The sequence below is a fragment of the Nerophis lumbriciformis genome, linkage group LG31 (genome assembly GCF_033978685.3).
Source record: "Nerophis lumbriciformis linkage group LG31, RoL_Nlum_v2.1, whole genome shotgun sequence".
NCBI classification, from domain to species: Eukaryota; Metazoa; Chordata; class Actinopteri; order Syngnathiformes; family Syngnathidae; genus Nerophis; species Nerophis lumbriciformis.
This window is the reverse complement of record NC_084578.2, coordinates 24,065,833-24,085,314: the sequence shown is the minus strand read 5'-3', so window position 1 is coordinate 24,085,314 and position 19,482 is coordinate 24,065,833. Positions and strand designations below refer to the sequence as shown.

General features: G+C 39.2%; 1 protein-coding gene across 15 annotated transcripts in view; it reads left to right on the top strand.

Annotated features, from left to right (window-relative positions):
- Positions 1-19,482, top strand: part of lrrfip1a (leucine rich repeat (in FLII) interacting protein 1a) — a 152,352-nt gene that overhangs the window by 91,734 nt on the left and 41,136 nt on the right. For 7 of the 15 annotated variants that reach the window (XM_061926394.1, XM_061926392.1, XM_061926393.1 and 4 more), the window contains 6 exons: positions 11,275-11,391; positions 12,208-12,279; positions 12,503-12,673; positions 13,714-13,806; positions 13,932-14,024; positions 14,131-14,223. In XM_061926394.1, the coding sequence (XP_061782378.1) occupies positions 11,275-11,391; positions 12,208-12,279; positions 12,503-12,673; positions 13,714-13,806; positions 13,932-14,024; positions 14,131-14,223 (639 nt within the window). Of the gene's footprint in view, positions 1-2,512; positions 2,579-3,400; positions 3,446-3,518; positions 3,576-4,901; positions 4,974-6,364; positions 6,464-11,274; positions 11,392-12,207; positions 12,280-12,502; positions 12,674-13,713; positions 13,807-13,931; positions 14,025-14,130; positions 14,224-19,482 lie in introns of all 15 variants that reach the window. The other 8 variants (XM_061926398.2, XM_061926396.2, XM_061926387.1 and 5 more) reach the window with 3 other exon arrangements.

Sequence of the window (19,482 nt, the reverse complement as noted above, 5' to 3'; positions counted from 1 at the left end):
ACTAAATTACACTAATGATTACATCATTGCTGTATTTTAGTATTACTTGAATTGGCGGTCAAATATCATGCTTACTGAGCAAGTGCAATGGATACAATGCATCTCTTGATACGTCGATACAGTGCATCTCTTGATATGTCATAACTGGGTACCCTATCTATTTATACATCTATGCAGTGTATCTATTGATGGGTCGATACATCATACTTGCCAACCCTCCCGGATTTTCCGGGAGACTCCCGAAATTCAGCGCCTCTCCCGAAAACCTCCCGGGACAAATTTTTTCCCGAAAAACTCCCGAAATTCAGGCGGACCTGAGTGACGTGTTGACAACACACAACAACAGTGTCTACCGTAAAGCAGTTCGTCTGCCGTAAACAGCAATGTTGTGACACTTTTAAACAGGACAATACTGCCATCTACTGTACATGCATATGTGAACCACCCATAATGTGTCACATTTTTGTGTTGATTTATTTATTTTATTTTGTGGTTTTAATTCGTTTTTGGAGCTGTCATTACACATTTATCAGTATTCACATTGGTCAGTAGGGGGCAGTAGGGCGTTTCTTCCCAATTGAATGCTATCGCCTGCAGACCGGAAGTGTCTTGTCATTCTGATGAGCGCGACCAGTCTGTGAACAATTGAAACGTCCTGTGTGCTTTTTCCTCCTGTATAACACGTTAGTTTTGGTGAATCAACTCACTGAATAATATCCATGTGATCTTTATAAGTTTAAGTACACATTCTGATGGTGGAGCCTAACTCTAAAGTGTTTGTGAGTTGTAGTTTGTAAATGAACACTGAAATTCAAGTATTTATTTTATTTATATATATAACTAGAATTCACTGAAAGTCAAGTATTTCTTATATAAATATATATATCTTAACCACGCCCCCGACCACGCCCCCGCCCCCACCCCCACCCCCCACCTCCCGAAATCGGAGGTCTCAAGGTTGGCAAGTATGCGATACATTGATAGATTTATATTAATGCTGTATGATTATGGCCAAAATAATAATCCCGATTATTTTTATCAACATTGAAATCACGATTATTAGACTTAGACTTAGACTTAGACTTAGACTTCCTTTTTATTGTCATTCAAATTTGAACTTTACAGTACAGATAAGAACACAATTTTGTTGCATTAGCTCATGGTAGTGCAGGATAAAAAGCAATGAGGTGCAAATATAAATAAATAGATTACTGTACAGATAAATATATTGCACTTTTGCATATGCATCCAGGTTTATGGATGTATGTTATATTGTCTTTGTATTCCAGCGAGTTAATCAATTTTTTGGGGGAATTGAGGTGATTATTATGATGCGTTCAAGAGTCTTATGGCCTGAGGGAAGAATCTGTTACAGAACCTGGAGGTTCTGCTTCGGAGGCTGCGGAACCTCTTTCTAGAGTCCAGCAGTGAAAACTCACTTACCTATTAATTATAATAGGTAAAATATGGCGTTTCCCACAGGTCAGCAACTTACTTAGGGTAATGGTGTCCTGGAGGTGTGGAGTTAGGGGGGGGTGTAAATGTGACGTCATCATATAATTTGTAATAAATAGTCTAATACAAAGGCTAAATAAACATTATTTATACAATTAAAGACATATCTTTGTGTTTTTGTTATTTATTAGTATTAATATTTTTATATTGTTCTTATTACATGATGCCTTTAGCTTAAGCTCTCTCGTCTGTGGGTGGCCCACAATTAATCAATTGGACATGCCCTATTGACCTGTCATACACTTAATTGTTTGTAGAGTGAAACATGTATATCAAATGACAAAATACAACTAAATTGCATTATTTAGTAAAATTGTTGTCGTCACGTGAAATAGTCCTTCAATTACATCTCTGCATTTCTTAAATTCAGGGCCTGCTTGAATTCAAATGGGAAGCACGTCTCACTGGTGTTGGTACTGGACGGTAAAATGTCTAAAGACTTTATTTAACACAATGTTTTGCTGTTAGTCCTGCTAGTGTGACACCAAGGAGACGAGCAGAGCAGGGTGCAGGTGTCTCCACCTGTCACTGTTTAATAACAGCAGTGCAGTGTTTAACGCATGCCAAGTTAGGCGTAGACGTCGTTACAGTGTACATCAATTCTATTGATACACCATTAGTGTATCTAATGATGCATCGATATAGTGTATCTTGGGGTACATCTATTCAGTGATACATCGATGAGGTTATACAGTGACTATAGTGATAATTTTGTGGTACATTGATACAGTGTATATAGTGATGAATTTATATAGTGTATGTACTGGTATTTGCAGTAAAACCATGCAGATTGATTACCGGATCATGAATATGGCAAATTTAATCACCTTTTCTGAGTCCAGTGAACACGTTATATTGATTATAGAGCACACACAAGGGCATATGTAATCAATAATCCACAACATAGTGTATGTGTGATCTTATGTGATGAATTGTGCAATGAAAAATCAACATTGTGGTTTTGGTTGAAATGTTTCTTATTTTGTGTCATTCGAAGGGCTCCTCCTTGGTCTCGCACAAGAAGTCCAAGAAAAAGAAGAAACATAAGCATAAAGATAAAGAAGTATGTAAAAAGTACTGGAGAAACTAAGAATAAAGATAAAGAACTATGTAAAATGTACTGCCGAAGCATAAGCCTACAGATAAAAAAGTATGTAAAACAAAGATAAAGAAGTATGTAAAACAAAGATAAAGAAGTATGTAATAAGTACTGCAGAAACATAAGCATGAAAATAAATATGTAAAACAAAGATAATGAAATATTTAAAAAGTACTGCTAAAACACAAACTTAGAGGTAAGAAGTATATAAAAGGTATTGCAAAAACATAAGCAAAGAGATTAAAAAGTACTGCAGAATCGTACACGTAAAGGTAAATAAGTATCGAAAAAATACTGCTGAAATATAAGCACAGAGATAAAGAAGTATGTAAAAAGCATTGCAAAAACATATGCATAAAGATAAAGAAGTGTGTAAAAAGTACTGCTGAAACATAAGCATAGAGATAAAGAAGTATGTAAAAAGTAATGTAAAAACATAAGCATAAAGATAAAGAATTATGTAAAAATACTGCAGAAATAAAATAAGTATAGAGGTATATGTAAAAAAAAAAAGGACTGTAGAAACATAAGTATAAAGATACAAAAACATGTAAAAAGTACTGCAGAAACAAAAGCATAATGATAAAGATGTAAAAAGTACTGCAGAAACATAGGCATTAAGATAAAGAGGTATGTAAAACGTATTGAAGAACCATAAGCATAAAGATAAAGAAGTATGTAAAAAGTACTGAAGAAACATAAGCATAAATATAAAACAAATGTGTAAAAAGTACTGCTTTTAAAATATTGTACAAGTACATGACTTGGCTCCTTGTTGCATTGCAGAGGAACGGCTGTGATGATGATGAGTACAGTGTTGTGTCCAGCAGGGTTAGTAGTTATATTCATTATATTCATCATGAACTAATATTTTATGTCAGCACTTACTGTGTCTCTTTGCTAGAGTTCAAAACTCAGTGACGACAGCAAAGTCTCACGCTCATCCAGAGGAGACCTATTGGTGCGTCTACTCGATAGTTCTACTTGTACATCTATTCTTAACTTCTATTAACGTTGCAGTGTTGTGTTGGATAATGACTTCTACTAACACTGTAGTGCTGCGTTAGATAGTTCTATTTGTAAATGTATTTTATGAACTTCGATTAACATTGCAGTGTTTTGTTGGATATTGACTTCTATTAACATTGTAGTGCTGCATTAGATAGTTCTATTTTTAAATCTATTTTATTAACTTCCATTAACATTGCAGTGTTTTGTTGGATAGTGACTTCTATTAACGTGCAAATGCAATAATAAATAAATAATAAATGGGTTACACTTGTATAGCGCATTTCTACCTTCAAAACGGCCCATTCTGAACAGACAGTCAGAAAGCGGCTTGAAGATGGTCTGTAAAACAAAATCTATGCAAAATGTTGACTAAAGCAACACCATCACATGTTCTGTAAACCACAAGAAAGTGTTTAAAATGTGGGAAACAAATATTAAAAAAAAAAAAAAAAGGTAACAAACATTACAATAGGATGTACTAGAAACAACTACAGTAGTTTTATGGGGGAAAAAAGCATAATAATGTTCAACATTTACCTTGGAGATCATAGGTAGAGCGTAGGTGTCTCTTGCGGGCTGCTTCCGTCTTGTAATAGGATTGTGTGTGGTAATGACTTGATACTGGTACTGGGTGTGCTACTCACAATATACTATTGTGCTGTGTAGTACTCACATGATACTAGTATGGTGTGTGGTACTCATATGATAGTAGTACCGTGTGTGTGGTACTTGCATGTTACTATACTGTGTGTGGTACTGACTTGATATTAGTATCGTGTGTGGTACTGATATGATACTAGTACTGTGTGTGGTACTGTCTTGAAACTAGTACTGTGTGTGGTACTGATATGATACTAGTGCTATGTATGGCATTGCCTTGATACTGGTACTGTGTGTGGTACTCACATGATACTATTACTGTGTGTGGTACTCATATGATACTAGTTATGTGTGTGTAGTATTCACATGATTCTAGTACTTTGTGTGGTACTGATGTAATATTAGTGCTGTGTGTAGTACTGACTTGATACTAATATTGTGTGTGTGGTACTGATATGATACTAGTATTGTGTGTGGTACTGACTTGAAACTAGTACTTTGTGTGGTACTGATGATACTAGTGTTGTGTATGGTACTCACACAATACTAGTACCGTGTGTGGTACTCAAATGATACTAATATTGAGTGTGGTACTCTTACTTTTTGTGTAAGTATTCTGTCCATGTGAGTAAGTGTTTTATAACTAGAGTAGTAGTAATGTTGTGTTTTTTGACAGTCTTTAGAGTATAGTAGCTATCCCAGGTCCAGAAGCTCCAGCAGGAACAGTTCAGCTCGTGCCAGTCCAGTGGTAAGCACTGACAATCACATGCGTGTTCATCACAGAACATCAAACACAATGACCCAAATACACAGAAAACTAGTTATTTTTGCTGTGATATGTATCAGTAAAAGTTGCTGGTAAGGAGCAGTGTAACATTACTACACAAGCTCACATGTGTTGGTATAACACACGGCGCATAAGAAATGTTTACGGCACCACCTGTCTACTCACAAAGAAATACAGTGCAGACTTTGGAATCATGCTGAGCGATAGTGCCGAGGAGAATCCAGAGTTTGAATAGCCTCTTCTGTGGTTAAGGACTCCTGTTTGGAAATACCTGTCCTTTCCTTTAAAATGTGAAATATGTAAACAAATGGATAAGATAAAAGCAGTGTGACACACTGTTCAATTAATATGAAGATATATGCTAAATTATTATTATTATTTAAACAATAATAAACTTTACTTCAAATAAAATAATAATTCACACTCTTCTAACTATTACTTTCGCACTTGTCGCATCCTTGTACTTTACTAAACTAACATTATAAAACATGGCATATTTTTTTATATTTATCCTGTACTTTACTAAACATTTAAATCATAAAAAAGAATCCATTGTTTTAGATGTCATCTTTTTTTAGTAAAATAAATAAATAAATAAACAAGCCTATGTTATTTTATATTTAATTTTTGTTTCACTAAAAATAAACCATGATATATTATTTTATGTTTTTCCTTTAGTTTGCTAAAAAATAAACATTATAAACCGGAATATATTATTTTATATTTACCCTTTACTTGACTAGAATATTAATTATAAACCAGGATACAGACTATTTTATATGTATCCTTGTACATTATAAACCAGGATACATTGTTTTATTTTTAATTCTTACTTCACAAAAAATAAACATTATAAACCATGATATATTTTTTTAATATTTTGTTTTACTAAAAATAAACATCATAAACCATGATATTTTATTTTATATTTATCCTTTACATCACTAAAAATACAACAATTTAAACTAAATATATTATTATTATATTAATGTTAGTATTATTCATTTGTGCACTTTACTAAAAAAAATAAACATTGTAAACCAGAATATTTTGTTTCATATTTTTGCATGATATATTATTTCATGATTATACATGATTCATATTCATACAGTGTGATGTTTTGCATGTGAGGTGCCTGAGGACGTTGTTACACTTGTTTCGTATATCATTAATAGTCATTGATCTTCTGCAGTTTAACTTTAGTAATGAATATGAATATGTATTTAATGTCAATAAAGGAAAGGTTAAATTGTACTTAATAATATCCAAGCAGCAGTTGATGTTCTCTGGCTGACGTTGACTTTATCTGATCAGTGGTGTTGTCGTCTTTCCTCCTCTGGTGGCAAAACTAGGACCAGTGTGCTTCTGTTGCTACTTTTTTAAGACGTGCAGCGAGTAGCAATGCTGTCACCTGTAATCTGGATCAAGTTTCTATTCCGGATTTTTCTCATGTGAGTCTGATTTACACCTCTTGTATCCTCACATCCTTCCTTTCATTGCTTGATTGTGTTTTGTTGTCTACTTATTATTTGTATTTGTCATGTACTATGTTACATTGTGTACTAATTGTTTCACAGTTGTCATACTTTAGTCATGTGTTAGATAGTGTACTAATTGTTGCACAGGTGTCATAGTTTTGTTATGTGTTACATAGTGTACTAATAGTTTCACAGGTGTCATACGTTAGTCATGTGTTACATTGTGTACAGGTGTCATACTTTATTAATGTGTTACATGGTGTACTAATTGACACAAGTGTCATACTTCAGTCATGTGTTACATTGTGTACTAATTGTTGCACAGGTGTCATACTTTAATCATGTGTCATATTGTGTACTAATTGTTACACAAGTGTCATACGTTGGTCATGTGTTACAATGTGTAATAATTGTTGCACATTCGTCATGCAGATGATACTGATCACCACTGGCTCAGAAAAACATTTACCCGAAAAATCGTTCATCCCCTCTGCAATAACTTTTCTAGATTGCGCTTGTGGCGTAAGAGACGGCCGCATCTCCAGTTGCTCTGTAGCACCGAGCTTTTTAACCTTTTTTTCTAACTTTTACTATTTCTGCCAACTTGTTGTAGGACTGGGGTGTGTCTAATATATATCTCATGAAAATGACAAACTTTCAATAGAAGCCAAGAGGACAACAAAAGACGAAGCACGACACCAGATACCAGCAGAGCTGAGGAGGAGGTATCGAGGCTGCAAGGCTGGCTCTAAACTAAAGGCTAGGCTAGCAGACAACCGGAGGTGCTTTTTAACCATCGATCTCCTAAACTACAATAGGGAATGTGAACTCGCTACCGAACAAGGTTGACAGACTTTCGCCGCTCAACAACCAGCAACTCTACTGGGAGAGCAGCCTTCTTATTTTCACAGTGACATGGCTATTCCCCTGCAGATGCTAATGTAGAGCTGGAGGGTTTCATCGCGTGAGCTGTACGTGAGCTGTGCTGCTGTCAACAACCATACTAATTTGCTACTTTTATGTGCCTTTCAAAGTGTTTTAAGTGTTTTTTAGTCTTTTTAAACCGTTTTAGTCTTTTCACACCATTTATTTATATTTTTATTGTTTCAGTCTGAGTCCATAGCACAAAGTAAGCTCACGTCCCTCACGGTGCTAAGCTAACGATCCGCTTACGGTGAGTGACGTGAGTCATGCCTCCACTCAACTCCACATCCAGTTGCAAAAAAAAAAAAGTGATCGAGCTCGAGGGGAGAACTTCGGCGCTATATACCTTTCACGATGCCGAAAAGCAACCGGACATGATTATCCTCTGCAAAACGCAGGCCATTGGTACCAGTGCCCAACTGGCAGACATAGCGCTCCTTCCAGATGAGGACACAACTGCATCCTGGGCCTCTTCTCCTGCAGCCGGCGCTGCCTTCGCTCAGTGTGCTCCCACCACCGGCGGCGGTCCCTGGCTTCACCTCGGGTTAGGCCGAAAGCACCGGTCAGTTCTCCCCCATCGCAGCCAGAGAAGTGCACCGTGGTCGGACGCCGCAGCAAGAGATCTCAAGGACGTCGGCCGCACATATTCCCCTCCCTCCGTGTCAATGTCGGAGAGCGGATCTAATCCCCAGCTGTATCCTGCCGAGTTTCCTCCTCTTACTGGCGGCTGTGATTACCTTACAGTGTTGCTGGGCCCCGCACGGTCCACACTGCCGTCCTCCACAGTCACACATTATTGTCCAACTAAATCATACCACGGGAAGATAAACTTTACCGCGGCTCCATGGAAGAACAAAGCTGCGGTGCGGGGCTCCCCCTTGCTTAAGGCAACCCACATTGTCCGGTATAAAGGTCTGGATCATGATCTCCGGAGCCATGATGTGGAAACCACTGCTCGCCAGGCACTCTACCCCCTTCCACCACCCTCTTCATCGGGGACTCTATAGTGAGGAACGTGCGTGTGGGAGGAGTTCTCACGCTGTCATTCCCAGGTGCCACTGTTGCTGACATAACGGGACAAATCCCCGACATCCTCAACTCACACCCGCTGGTCAGCAAAATAATCATCCATGTAGGTGCCAATGACACTCGCAAACAACAGTCGGAGCTGCTCAAGCATGATTTTATTGCCCTTTTTAACTCTTTTAATCGTACACGTTTGAGTGTTTTTATCTCTGGCCCCACCCCTACTTGCAGCAGAGGAATAGGTCGCTTCACTAGATTACTTAGCCTGAATACTTGGCTTGCATCCACCTGTGCGTCCCACAACATGGCTTTTATTGACAATTTTGATGCTTTCTGGGAGAGGAGAAATCTTTTTGGTAGATGATGGGCTTCACCTTAATGCCACCTGGTTACACAAGACCAATTTATACTCTTTTTAATTGCATTTCAGAAATTAAGTCCTGGATGGGAGATCACTTTTTACAGCGTAACCAGGACAAGGCGGAAGTTATAGTCAATGTTCCTGAGAAAGAAATACATACCAAAACAATTATTGTTTTTAACCTCATCACTACAAGTAAAAAATCTGGGCTTCGTTTTCGACTCTTACCTTAGTTTTATACCACATATAAAAAAATATAACAAAAATAGGGTTTTATCATCTTAAGAATATAGCCAGAGTTCGCCCAATTCTCTCTCACAGCCACACAGAGACGCTAATGCATGCTTTTATTACAAGTTGTGTATATTATTGTAACGCTCTGCTTTCTGGTCACCCGAAAAAGGTTATTGTACTTTTACACTTACTCCAAAATTCAGCGGCACATGTCCTGACGAAGAACAGACCTGGAGTTGCTGACTATTAGCTTACGGCCATACTATCTACCGAGGGAGGTTACTGTAGTCACGTGATTGCTGTGTGTTTTTGCAAACATAACACCTTGCCATTTTTTTCATAATTTCAGGTGATTTTAACCATGCCTCCTTGGACTTTATTCTGGCTACTTTTTGCCAGTTTGTGAGCTGTCCCACATGAAACAACAACACTACAGTATTGACCTCTTGCATGCTAATGTAAGGGATGCATACACAGTGACCCCTTTCCCCCACTTGGGAAGTCGGACCACAACATGGTCATTTAGGTCAGGAACCTATGGTTCCTGGAACCTCCGGTTCCTGATTCTATAGGTTCTTGTAGAAGTGTGTGGTTATTGTTTCCACCGCATTTCACAGTTCAGGGTAGTTTTTACAAATCAGGCTGATGACGTGTATGGAGGAGTGGTTTACTATATTTTTACACTGATACCATGTAAATAAACAGACAATATTATGTCAGTTCCTTTTCTAAAAAGTAAGTAATTGAAATACAAAGCAATCATACACAAAACAATATGATTTAAAAAATGAAGTGTACCGAATTGTTCATATAAAGTCAGACTTTTGTCCGCAATGTCGAACAATCAGAAAGTTGTCCTCAGTAAATGATGAATTCATGAGGGTCAGGCGATTCCTTTTGGTCCATTTCCGCTGTAAATAACAATATATAAATAATAAATGTCAGGGTTTATCTCACGCCGACAACACAAACCCATTGGCTTTAGCGTTAGCTTTCTGTTCTCTCGGGTTGAGGCTAATAACTACACAAGTGGAGTGTCACTGACTACTTTTACAACATGTAGTAAAGTAAATAGTTAATATTTGTGTTATTTACCTTTGTTCCACTTGTGTTCTGCCTCCTTCTTTTCCACATTTATCCAACGAAGTCAGAGTAGTAAGCAGCTGAGGACGCCGCTTCAAGTCCAGCCTCATACTCCTTCGTAAATACGTTTAAAGGAGTCCGTCCATTTCTCGTAGCTTTGCATAACAAAATTAAGTTAAAAAAACCCAACAACAACAATACAATGCATCTACTTTCAATCAATCAATCAATCTTTATTTATATAGCCCTAAATCACAAGTGTCTCAAAGGGCTGCACAAGCCACAACGACATCCTCGGTACAAAGCCCACATACGGGCAAGGAAAAACTCACCCCAGTGGGACGTCGATGTGAATGACTATGAGAAACCTTGGAGAGGACCGCATATGTGGGTAACCCCCCCCCTCTAGGGGAGACCGAAAGCAATGGATGTCGAGTGGGTCTGACATAATATTGTGAGAGTCCAGTCCATAGTGGATCCAACATAATAGTAAGAGTCCAGTCCATAGTGGGGCCAGCAGGACACCATCCCGAGCGGAGACGGGTCAGCAGCGCAGAGATGTTCCCATCATTAAAAACTATGCCTGAGTTCTTCTTTCTCTCAGTTGTCAAGTTTGTTGTAATAGAAGTACGCAAGAAATAATAAAATAAACAAGTCGCTGCGTATCTTCCAATGGCGATCGTGTGTTTGAAAAATATGTTTTCGGAACGCCCCCAACTGTGTTGAACTAATCAGTGTTCGACAGCACAGTTTGTCACCGAAAAGGTTCCTGGTCGCTTGGAAAAGTCCCACTTAGCAAGGAGGAACTCCGAAAGGTTCCTGAAAAACTAAATCTAACCAGATAGTTTTTGGTGGAGGCACAGGGGGAACTTTATTTTCCCAGGTATCTGGGAAAGTTCCTGCAGTGGAAGATGGCCTACTGTGTACTGATTGTTACACAGGTGTCATACTTTAGTCATGTGTGCTCTCATTGTTTTATTTTCTTCCAGAGGTAGTGGACAAGGAATATCTTGAAAGAGTAAATCATTATGTTTTTAATAATATTTATTGCTATTGTTCTAACAGCTTATGTTTTATAATCATCGCTATGTAACTAACTGCTTCTAGGATGCGATATCCCATAATATAATAATGACAATAATATATTTCATTTCAGAGTTCCAGTGCAGCTTCTACATTAACTGCAACAACCATCACATCCCTGGGCGCCTCTTCTTCACGGACAGGAAGTGGAGAAACTGTGGATGCTGAGAGTGCCGTGAGAGAAATTAAAGTATGTGACGCTGATACACCTATATTCATCACAATATTAACTTTCTTTTTCTTCTTTTCTCCTTTTAAATAGTGAAATTGCATTCAGCCCAATTATCCCCTCTCCTTCTGCTTTGTAGCCAAGATTGCAAGTGTTGAGGGTGGTGACTGTCCATCACTGCACACTTACTATTGTAAGTCTTTTGGATACTGATGGTGTACTGCATTACTTTTACTGTACTGCTGTGCTGGGTACTGTACTGCTTTACTTTTCCCAACTAGTGTGAGGTGAAGGATATACTGGAAATGTCTTCACACTGTGAAGTACAGCAAAATGCAGTACTAAGTCAATACCCGAAACACTTAAAATGTTGAGTGTGCAGTAATGAACACATCGCCATCTTGGCTATGAGCAGATTCACCATTTAAAAGGAGAGAAGCAGAAGAAGGAGGGTAATATTCTGATTAAAATTTGCAGTACAATGATATTATTGTATTTTAGGAAAGTACTACCCTGTCAACATTCACACACCCAGGAACTAATTACAGTGTACAGATTATAGTTGTTGAATGTACTGTAATGTCAACATTCACACTCAGGAAATACTTACTCAGTGTACACCGTATGTATACTTGCTAAAGTGTACTACACTGTCAACATTCTCACACTCAGGAAATACAGTAAGCACACAGTGGATGAAAATAAATGTTTAAACTACTATTATAGTACAAATGCCACCTTTGAATGTGCTTTTTTATCTGCAATCGTAATGTTTGCCCTTTGCTCCACCTTGACTTCAATTGCTGATGTTCTCAATGCTTCACTTCTTCCCACCAGGAAATTCATGAACTTAAGGATCAAATTCAAGATGTGGAATCCAAGTACACACACAATCTAAAAGAAGCCAAGGTATAATTTGGATGGTATATTTATGGATTTGCATGAGTACACAAAGTCAGTAAACAAACTACTATTCAAAGTACTACTTAGCATACAAAAATATGTGATATTTATTGTATTGATGATGTATTCTTCTCAAACTCATTTCAGCAGTTTTACATTGCATTATCTTGTCTGAATTTGGTCCCACAAGAAGTATAAGAAATAAAACAATAACTTGTGTTGGCAATAGGATGCTTTAACAGAAGTGGAAGAGAAGTATCGAAAGGCTATGGTGTCCAACGCCCAGCTGGACAATGACAAGAATAACCTGATGTACCAAGTGGACACGCTGAAGGACTCTTTGATGGAACTAGAAGAACTTCTGTCTGAGTCCCGGCGGGAATACCAGGACAAAGTCAAGGTATGACATGCACTAATATTATATTTTAAAATGTTATTTAAGTGTTTTACATTTCCTTACATCATTATATTATGTCATACATTATGTTTTATAATGTAATTAATGAATGTCCTGAGTATGAATGTAAGGGCTGTTTGTGGGGTTAGTCAGGTCCAAGATTACATCCTACAACATGCACACAGCTGTTTTTACCTACAATAAAATAATAAAACCAAGGGGGCCTATTGGTTTGGGGTGACGATTTGTCAAACCTCTGCTGCCTTGCCGCCTTACTTATACATGGATAATGCTCGGGGAGTAAACCTCGACATCAAGTTTGGAGCCAGAGTCCTTAAGGCGATCTGATCTTGTCTTCAACGTCATTCCGTTTTCCTTGAACTCATGAGCTGCGTGCAGAGGAGGTCTTTGCTGCATGGGCAACAGCTGATATTCCATGCTAACATGCCCACGCTTTGCAGCTCCACTGGAGAGGACACCCCAGGACGTTGACAGAACGCGGGAAGTGGCTGTTACCAGTAATAAACACATTCCAATTGGCATAGGAAATAGTGCCAGGGGCAACTTCTGACGGTTGGAAAGATTTTACTATTTCATTGGACAGCTCCCGCCCCTTTTAAAAGCTGAAAAGCCCACAGCCAGTTAGATGCTGTCTCGCCATGGCCTGCCTGCTTCACTGGGTGTGTGGAGCGTAGAGAACCTTCCCGACGAATAGGCCGCAAGTTTTGCACCAGGCAAAACTCAAAGGAAAGCAAAGGTACCAGCATTTCTTCAACTTTTCAAGCTGGAATGTCAGGACCAAGTGTCAAGGACACATAAAGTGCAGAAGAGACTGCCATTTGAGAATTGGACTGTTTAGTCACAGTCGAAGGCGCAAATAGACTGTCTGAAAGCTACACCATCGTCTCACAAAGACGGAAAGATGCCAGAGAATGTGTAATACAATATATTTTATAATGTTATGAACAAGATTGTACTGTAATTTTAGGTTGGAATCGGTTGTCAGACAAGGTTGCTTGAAAAATTTGTGTTGTTCCTGACAGGAGTTGGAGCGAGAGAAACACGCCCACAATGTGCTTCACTTCCAGCTGATTACCATGAAAGAAAGCCTTCAACAAAGCGAGGAGCTGCTAAATGTGAGTAGTTCCTCTGCAGGTTGAATATTGAAAATTAATAGCATGCTGGCACTGCATTCACAGCCATATCTTTTTTATGCATGAACTTTCCTTCCTTTCACCTGTCGACTCTCTTACTGGTTCAGGAGATCCGTCAGTTGCGTATGAAACAGGACACGTTTTCTAGAGAGATATGTGACCTACAAGAGACACTGGAATGGAAGGATAAGAAAATTGGGGTACGCTTTGGGACTTCTTTTCTTCATTTGCATGAAACTTCATTCGTCTTCTTGTAACTTCTTCAACGCTTCACTCTCCTGCATTCTGCAACGTGGCCATGCTAAGGCCTTAGAGCGACAAAAAGAATACACGGACGCCATCCGAACTGAGCGAGACGTGCTGAGGGAAGAAGTTGTGAAGCTGAAAGATATTCTAAAGGTACTTACCAATATGCAACAATGTCCACAGTTTTGTTTTGCTGAAAACATATTTTTGTACAATTTCAATGCTCCAGAAGGTGTAGAAGTTTCAGGTGAAAAATAGCTCATTGCTCTTTGTACCTTTAAAAGTGCAGCTCTTTTTTCTTGTTTTTAGTCTCTAAAATCTAAGAAACATAGATAAAGTATATAATATTACTAGATAATTACTAATTGTCCAAGGGATGGGTCCAGAATTTAGTACTTTTTTAGGTAAAGTACAAACAAACGTGTTAACTCAAACAGTACCATATTTCGATACCTTTGTTGCACATGACATCACGTCTGGTTGCAGACCCAGCCCGAACTCTAGTACTTGGTGGGCAAACAGGCGTATTTGTAGTGGACTGCCGCTAAGTAACGTAATTTATCATGCCAAGAAAGCATGATTCTTGATAGCAAGCACTCAAAAGTAAGACTACACTTTTGAAAATGTGCTAGCTCGATGCAAATTTACATTGAATATACCATATACAGTACATGCTACTGATCCACATTACCGATTTTACATAGCAATTTCAACACCACCAAATTTGTTAATGAAAAGTACAACACTTTTTCACACTGCAGGTCAATTCCGATTTTTTGCCCAAATGCAAAATGTATCTGATTTTTTTTGTCAGTGTGAACAGTGAAATTCAGAATTTTTCATATCCAACCCAAGCTTCTTTCATTCATCTGACCAAGACGTCATCAAAAAGCGTTAAGTGTCAAAATAATCAGTGGCGTGTCTAGACTTTTTTTTCATGGGTGGCTCCTCGCTCTGTAGGGGTGGCACCCCTAAAACAGTCAGTCTACCTCAGGAGCAGCTGTTGCTACTACAGTAGTTTACCACGGTTACCACACCAAGTATGGACTGAATCTTCTTATAAGACAATTGCTGACATTAAACAATATTGCAAAGTATTGAGCATTTACAGTACATCAGACAACTTGCAACAAATGACACAAAATACTAATTCATTATGTACATTTTCCTCTTTAATCAAGTAAAATTGTAACATTCATTCATTCATTCAACCTTTATTTACATTTAAACACGGCAGAACAATGTAACTGGGATTAGTGGGTGTGCCTCCCAATAGGAAGGTCCTGGGTTCGATCCCTGGGCTCGGGGTCTTTCTGTGTGGAGTTTGCATGTTCTCCCCATGACTGCATGGGTTCCCTCAGGGTACTCCGGCTTCCTTCCAACTCCAAAAACAAGCACCTGAGGACAGGTTGATTGGCAACAATAAATTGGCCCTCGTGTGTGAATGTGAGTGTGAATGTTGTCTGTCTATCTGTGTAAGCCCTAGGATGAAGAGACAACTTGTACAGGGTGCACCCTGCCTTACGCCTGAATGCAGCTGGGATGGGCTGCAGCACCCCCGCTACACCAAGAGGGACAAGCGGTAGAAAATGGCTCGATGGATACATTTAAACACATTAGGTCCTCATTGAAATCCACCTGGACTAAGTAGAACTAGAATCACGGTGGAATAACAAAAGATGGTAGGACTGAAATAACGTTCAAAACAGATAAATGTGCCTGTTCTTGTGTTGGCAAGCAAACACTTTAATAATAACATCATCTATGTTCAATGCTTAGGATACTCAATGTTTAGGATACCTAAATGGCAAAGGCTTGTGTCAACCACAGTTGTACGTAAATTAGTTTTTGAATCAATCAATCAATACTTTTTCACTTATATAGCCCTAAATCACGAGTGTCTCAAAGGGCTGCACAAGCCACAATGACATCCTCGGCTCAGATCCCACATGAGGGCAAGAAAAAACTCAACTCAATGGGATAACAATGAGAAATCTTGGAGGGGACCGCAGATGCGGGGACCCCCCCCTGAGCAACCGGTGCAATGGACGTCGAGTGGATCTAGCATAATATTGTGAGAGTCTAGTCCATAGTGGATCTAACATAATAGTGAGAGTCCAGTCCATAGTGGGGCCAGCAGGAGACCATCCCGAGCGGAGACAGGTCAGCAGCGCAGAGACGTCCCCAACCGATGCACAGACGAGTGGTCCACCCTAGGTCCCGACCCTGGACAGCCAGCGCTTCATCCGTGGCCACCGAACCTGTGCCCCCCCCTCCTCCCTTCCATAAAGGAGAGGGGGTCAGAGCAGAAAAGAAACGGCAGATCAGCTGGTCTAAAAGGGGGTCTATTTAAAGGCTAGAGTATACAAATGAATTTTTAAGATGGGACTTAAATGCTTCTACTGAGGTAGCATCTCTAACTGTTACCGGTAGGGCATTCCAGAGTACTGGAGCCCGAATAGAAAACGCTCTATAGCCCGCAGACTTTTTTTGGGCTCTGGGAATCACTAATAAGTCAGAGTTCTTTGAACGCAGATTTCTTGCTGGGACATAAGGTACAATACAATCAGCAAGATAGGATGGAGCTAGACCGTGTAGTATTTTATACGTAAGTAGTAAAACCTTGAAGTCACATCTTAACTGCACAGGAAGCCAGTGCAGGTGAGCCAGTATAAACGTTATGTGATCAAACGTTCTTTGTCTTGTCAAAGCATTTTGTACCAACTGTAATCTTTTAATAGGGAAACCCAAAAATAATACGTTACAGTAATCGAGACGAGACGTAACAAACACATGAATAATGATCTCAGCGTCGCTAGTGGACAAAATGGAACAAATCTTAGCGATATTACGGAGATGAAAGAAGGCCGTTTTAGTAACACTCTTAGTGTGTGACTCAAAAGAGAGAGTTGGGTCGAAGATAATACCCAGATTCTTTATCGAGTCGCCTTGTGTAATTGTTTGGTAGTCAAATGTTAGGTGGTATAATTAAATAGGTGTCGGTGTCTAGCAGGACCGATAATCAGCATTTCCGTTTTCTTAGCGTTGAGTTGCAAAAAGTTAGCGGACATCCATTGTTTAATTTCATTAAGACACGCCTCCAGCTGACTACAATCCGGCGTGTCGGTCAGCTTTAGGGGCATGTAGAGTGGGTGTCATCAGCATTACATTGAAAGCTAACACCATATTTGCGTATGATGTCACCTAGCGACAGCATGTAGATGCTGAAGAGTGCAGGGCCAAGAACTGAACCCTGGGGAACTCCACACGTTACCTTAACATACTCCGAGGTCACATTGTTATGAGAGACGCAATGCATCCTGTCAGTAAGATAGGAGTTAAACCAAAACAGGGCTAAGTCTGACGTACCAATACGTGTTTTGATACGCTCTAATAAAATATTATGATCGACGGTATCGAAAGCAGCGCTAAGATCAGAAGCAGCAACATAGTTGACGCATTAGAATCCATCGTTAGCAATAGATCATTAGTCATTTTTGCAAGGGCTGAAAGGGTTCACAGAGATTGTTAGACGCTAAGTGTTCATTTAGCTGCTGTGCAACAATTTGTTCAAGGTAGTTTACCATAAGGTCAGGATCGAGGTTAGGTCTTTTGAGCAGAAGATGAATAACCGCTTTTTTGAATGCTAGGGGAACAGTGCCACTGGAAAGTGATAAGTTTATAATATTTAGCACTGATGGTCCTAATATTACAAACAGTCCCTTGATAAGTTTCCCAGGAAGAGGGTCAAGTAAACATGTTGTTTGTTTTATCCCATTTACACGTCGTAGTAGTTCCTGTAATGTTATTTCATCAAAAAGAGAGACTATTTTGGAGGACAATATCCGTCGTATATACATTCATATCTGTGTTAATAAAACCCAGTTGTAGCTGGGACGCGTTGTCTTTAATCTCCTTTCTAATGAGTACAATTTTCTTATTAAAGAAATTCATAAAGTCATCTGCCGAGCGGGTGGAGCTACTGGGAGGAGTCCCTTGTTGGGTTAGCGATGCTATTGTACTGAACAAATATTTAGGATCGTTTTTGTTGAGGTGGATGAGATTTGAGTATTATTTACCTTTAGCTAGGTAAGCATGCGTTTATAAATTATTAAACTATCAGTCCATGCTTGATGGAAAACCTCAAGTTTAGTCGCGTGCCATTTGCGTTCCAGCTTTCTACATAATAATTTAAGAGCTCTAGTTTCTTCTGTAAACCATTGGGTGCGCCTTTTAGGGGCCCTTTTTAGCTTTAGCGGTGCTGTACTATCAATGGTTTCGCGCAGGGCGTCATTAAAGTTTTTAGTGAGGTTATCAATAGAGCCCACATAATTTGTGAATGGTGCCATTACCGAAGGCAGTAGGCCAGCAAGTCATTGTTGTGGCAGCATTAATGTTGTGGCTGCTAAAGCAGTTATCATTATTATTAGCTTGTTGACAATGAGTCAGAACTTCGAATTTTATAAGGTAATGATGGGACATTAATTTAGTTTACGGGAGTATCATAACATTGGAGGTGGTGACACCCCTGACAAGCACTAGATCTATCGTATTACCGTTGCGATGCGTGGGTTCATTTATTATTTGTGTAAGACCACAGCTATCAATTATAGTCTGGAGCGCCACGCACGGAGGGTCTGATGGGGTATTCATATGGATATTAAAGTCCCCCATTATAATTATATTGTCGGCGTGCGTCACTAGATCAACGACGAACTCTGAGAATTCACTGATAAAGTCCGAATAGGGCCCAGGGGGGCAGTAGATAACAGCCAGGTAGAGACGTAGCGGTGCGACAGACCTCATAGTAAGCACCTCAAATGATTTATATTTATTACTTAGGTTAGGGGTAAGGTTAAGGTTTTCATTGTACAAACCCCGTTTCCATATGAGTTGGGAAATTGTGTTAGATGTAAATATAAACGGAATACAATGATTTGCAAATCCTTTTCAACTCATATGCAATTGAATGCACTACAAAGACAAGATATTTGATGTTCAAACTCCATCCATCCATCCATTTTCTACCGCTTATTCCCTTTGGGGTCGCGGGGGGCGCTGGAGCCTATCTCAGCTACAATCGGGCGGAAGGCGGTGTACACCCTGGACAAGTCGCCACCTCATCGCAGGGCCAACACAGATAGACAGACAACATTCACACTCACATCCACACACTAGGGCCAATTTAGTGTTGCCAATCAACTTATCCCCATGTTCAAACTCATAAACATTTTTTTTTTTTTGCAAATAATGATTAACTTAGAATTTCATGGCTGCAACACGTGCCAAAGTAGTTGGGAAAGGGCATGTTCACCACTGTGTTACATCACCTTTTCTTTTAACAACACTCAATAAACCATTGGGAACTAAGGAAACTAATTGTTGAAGCTTTGAAAGTGGAATTATTTCCCA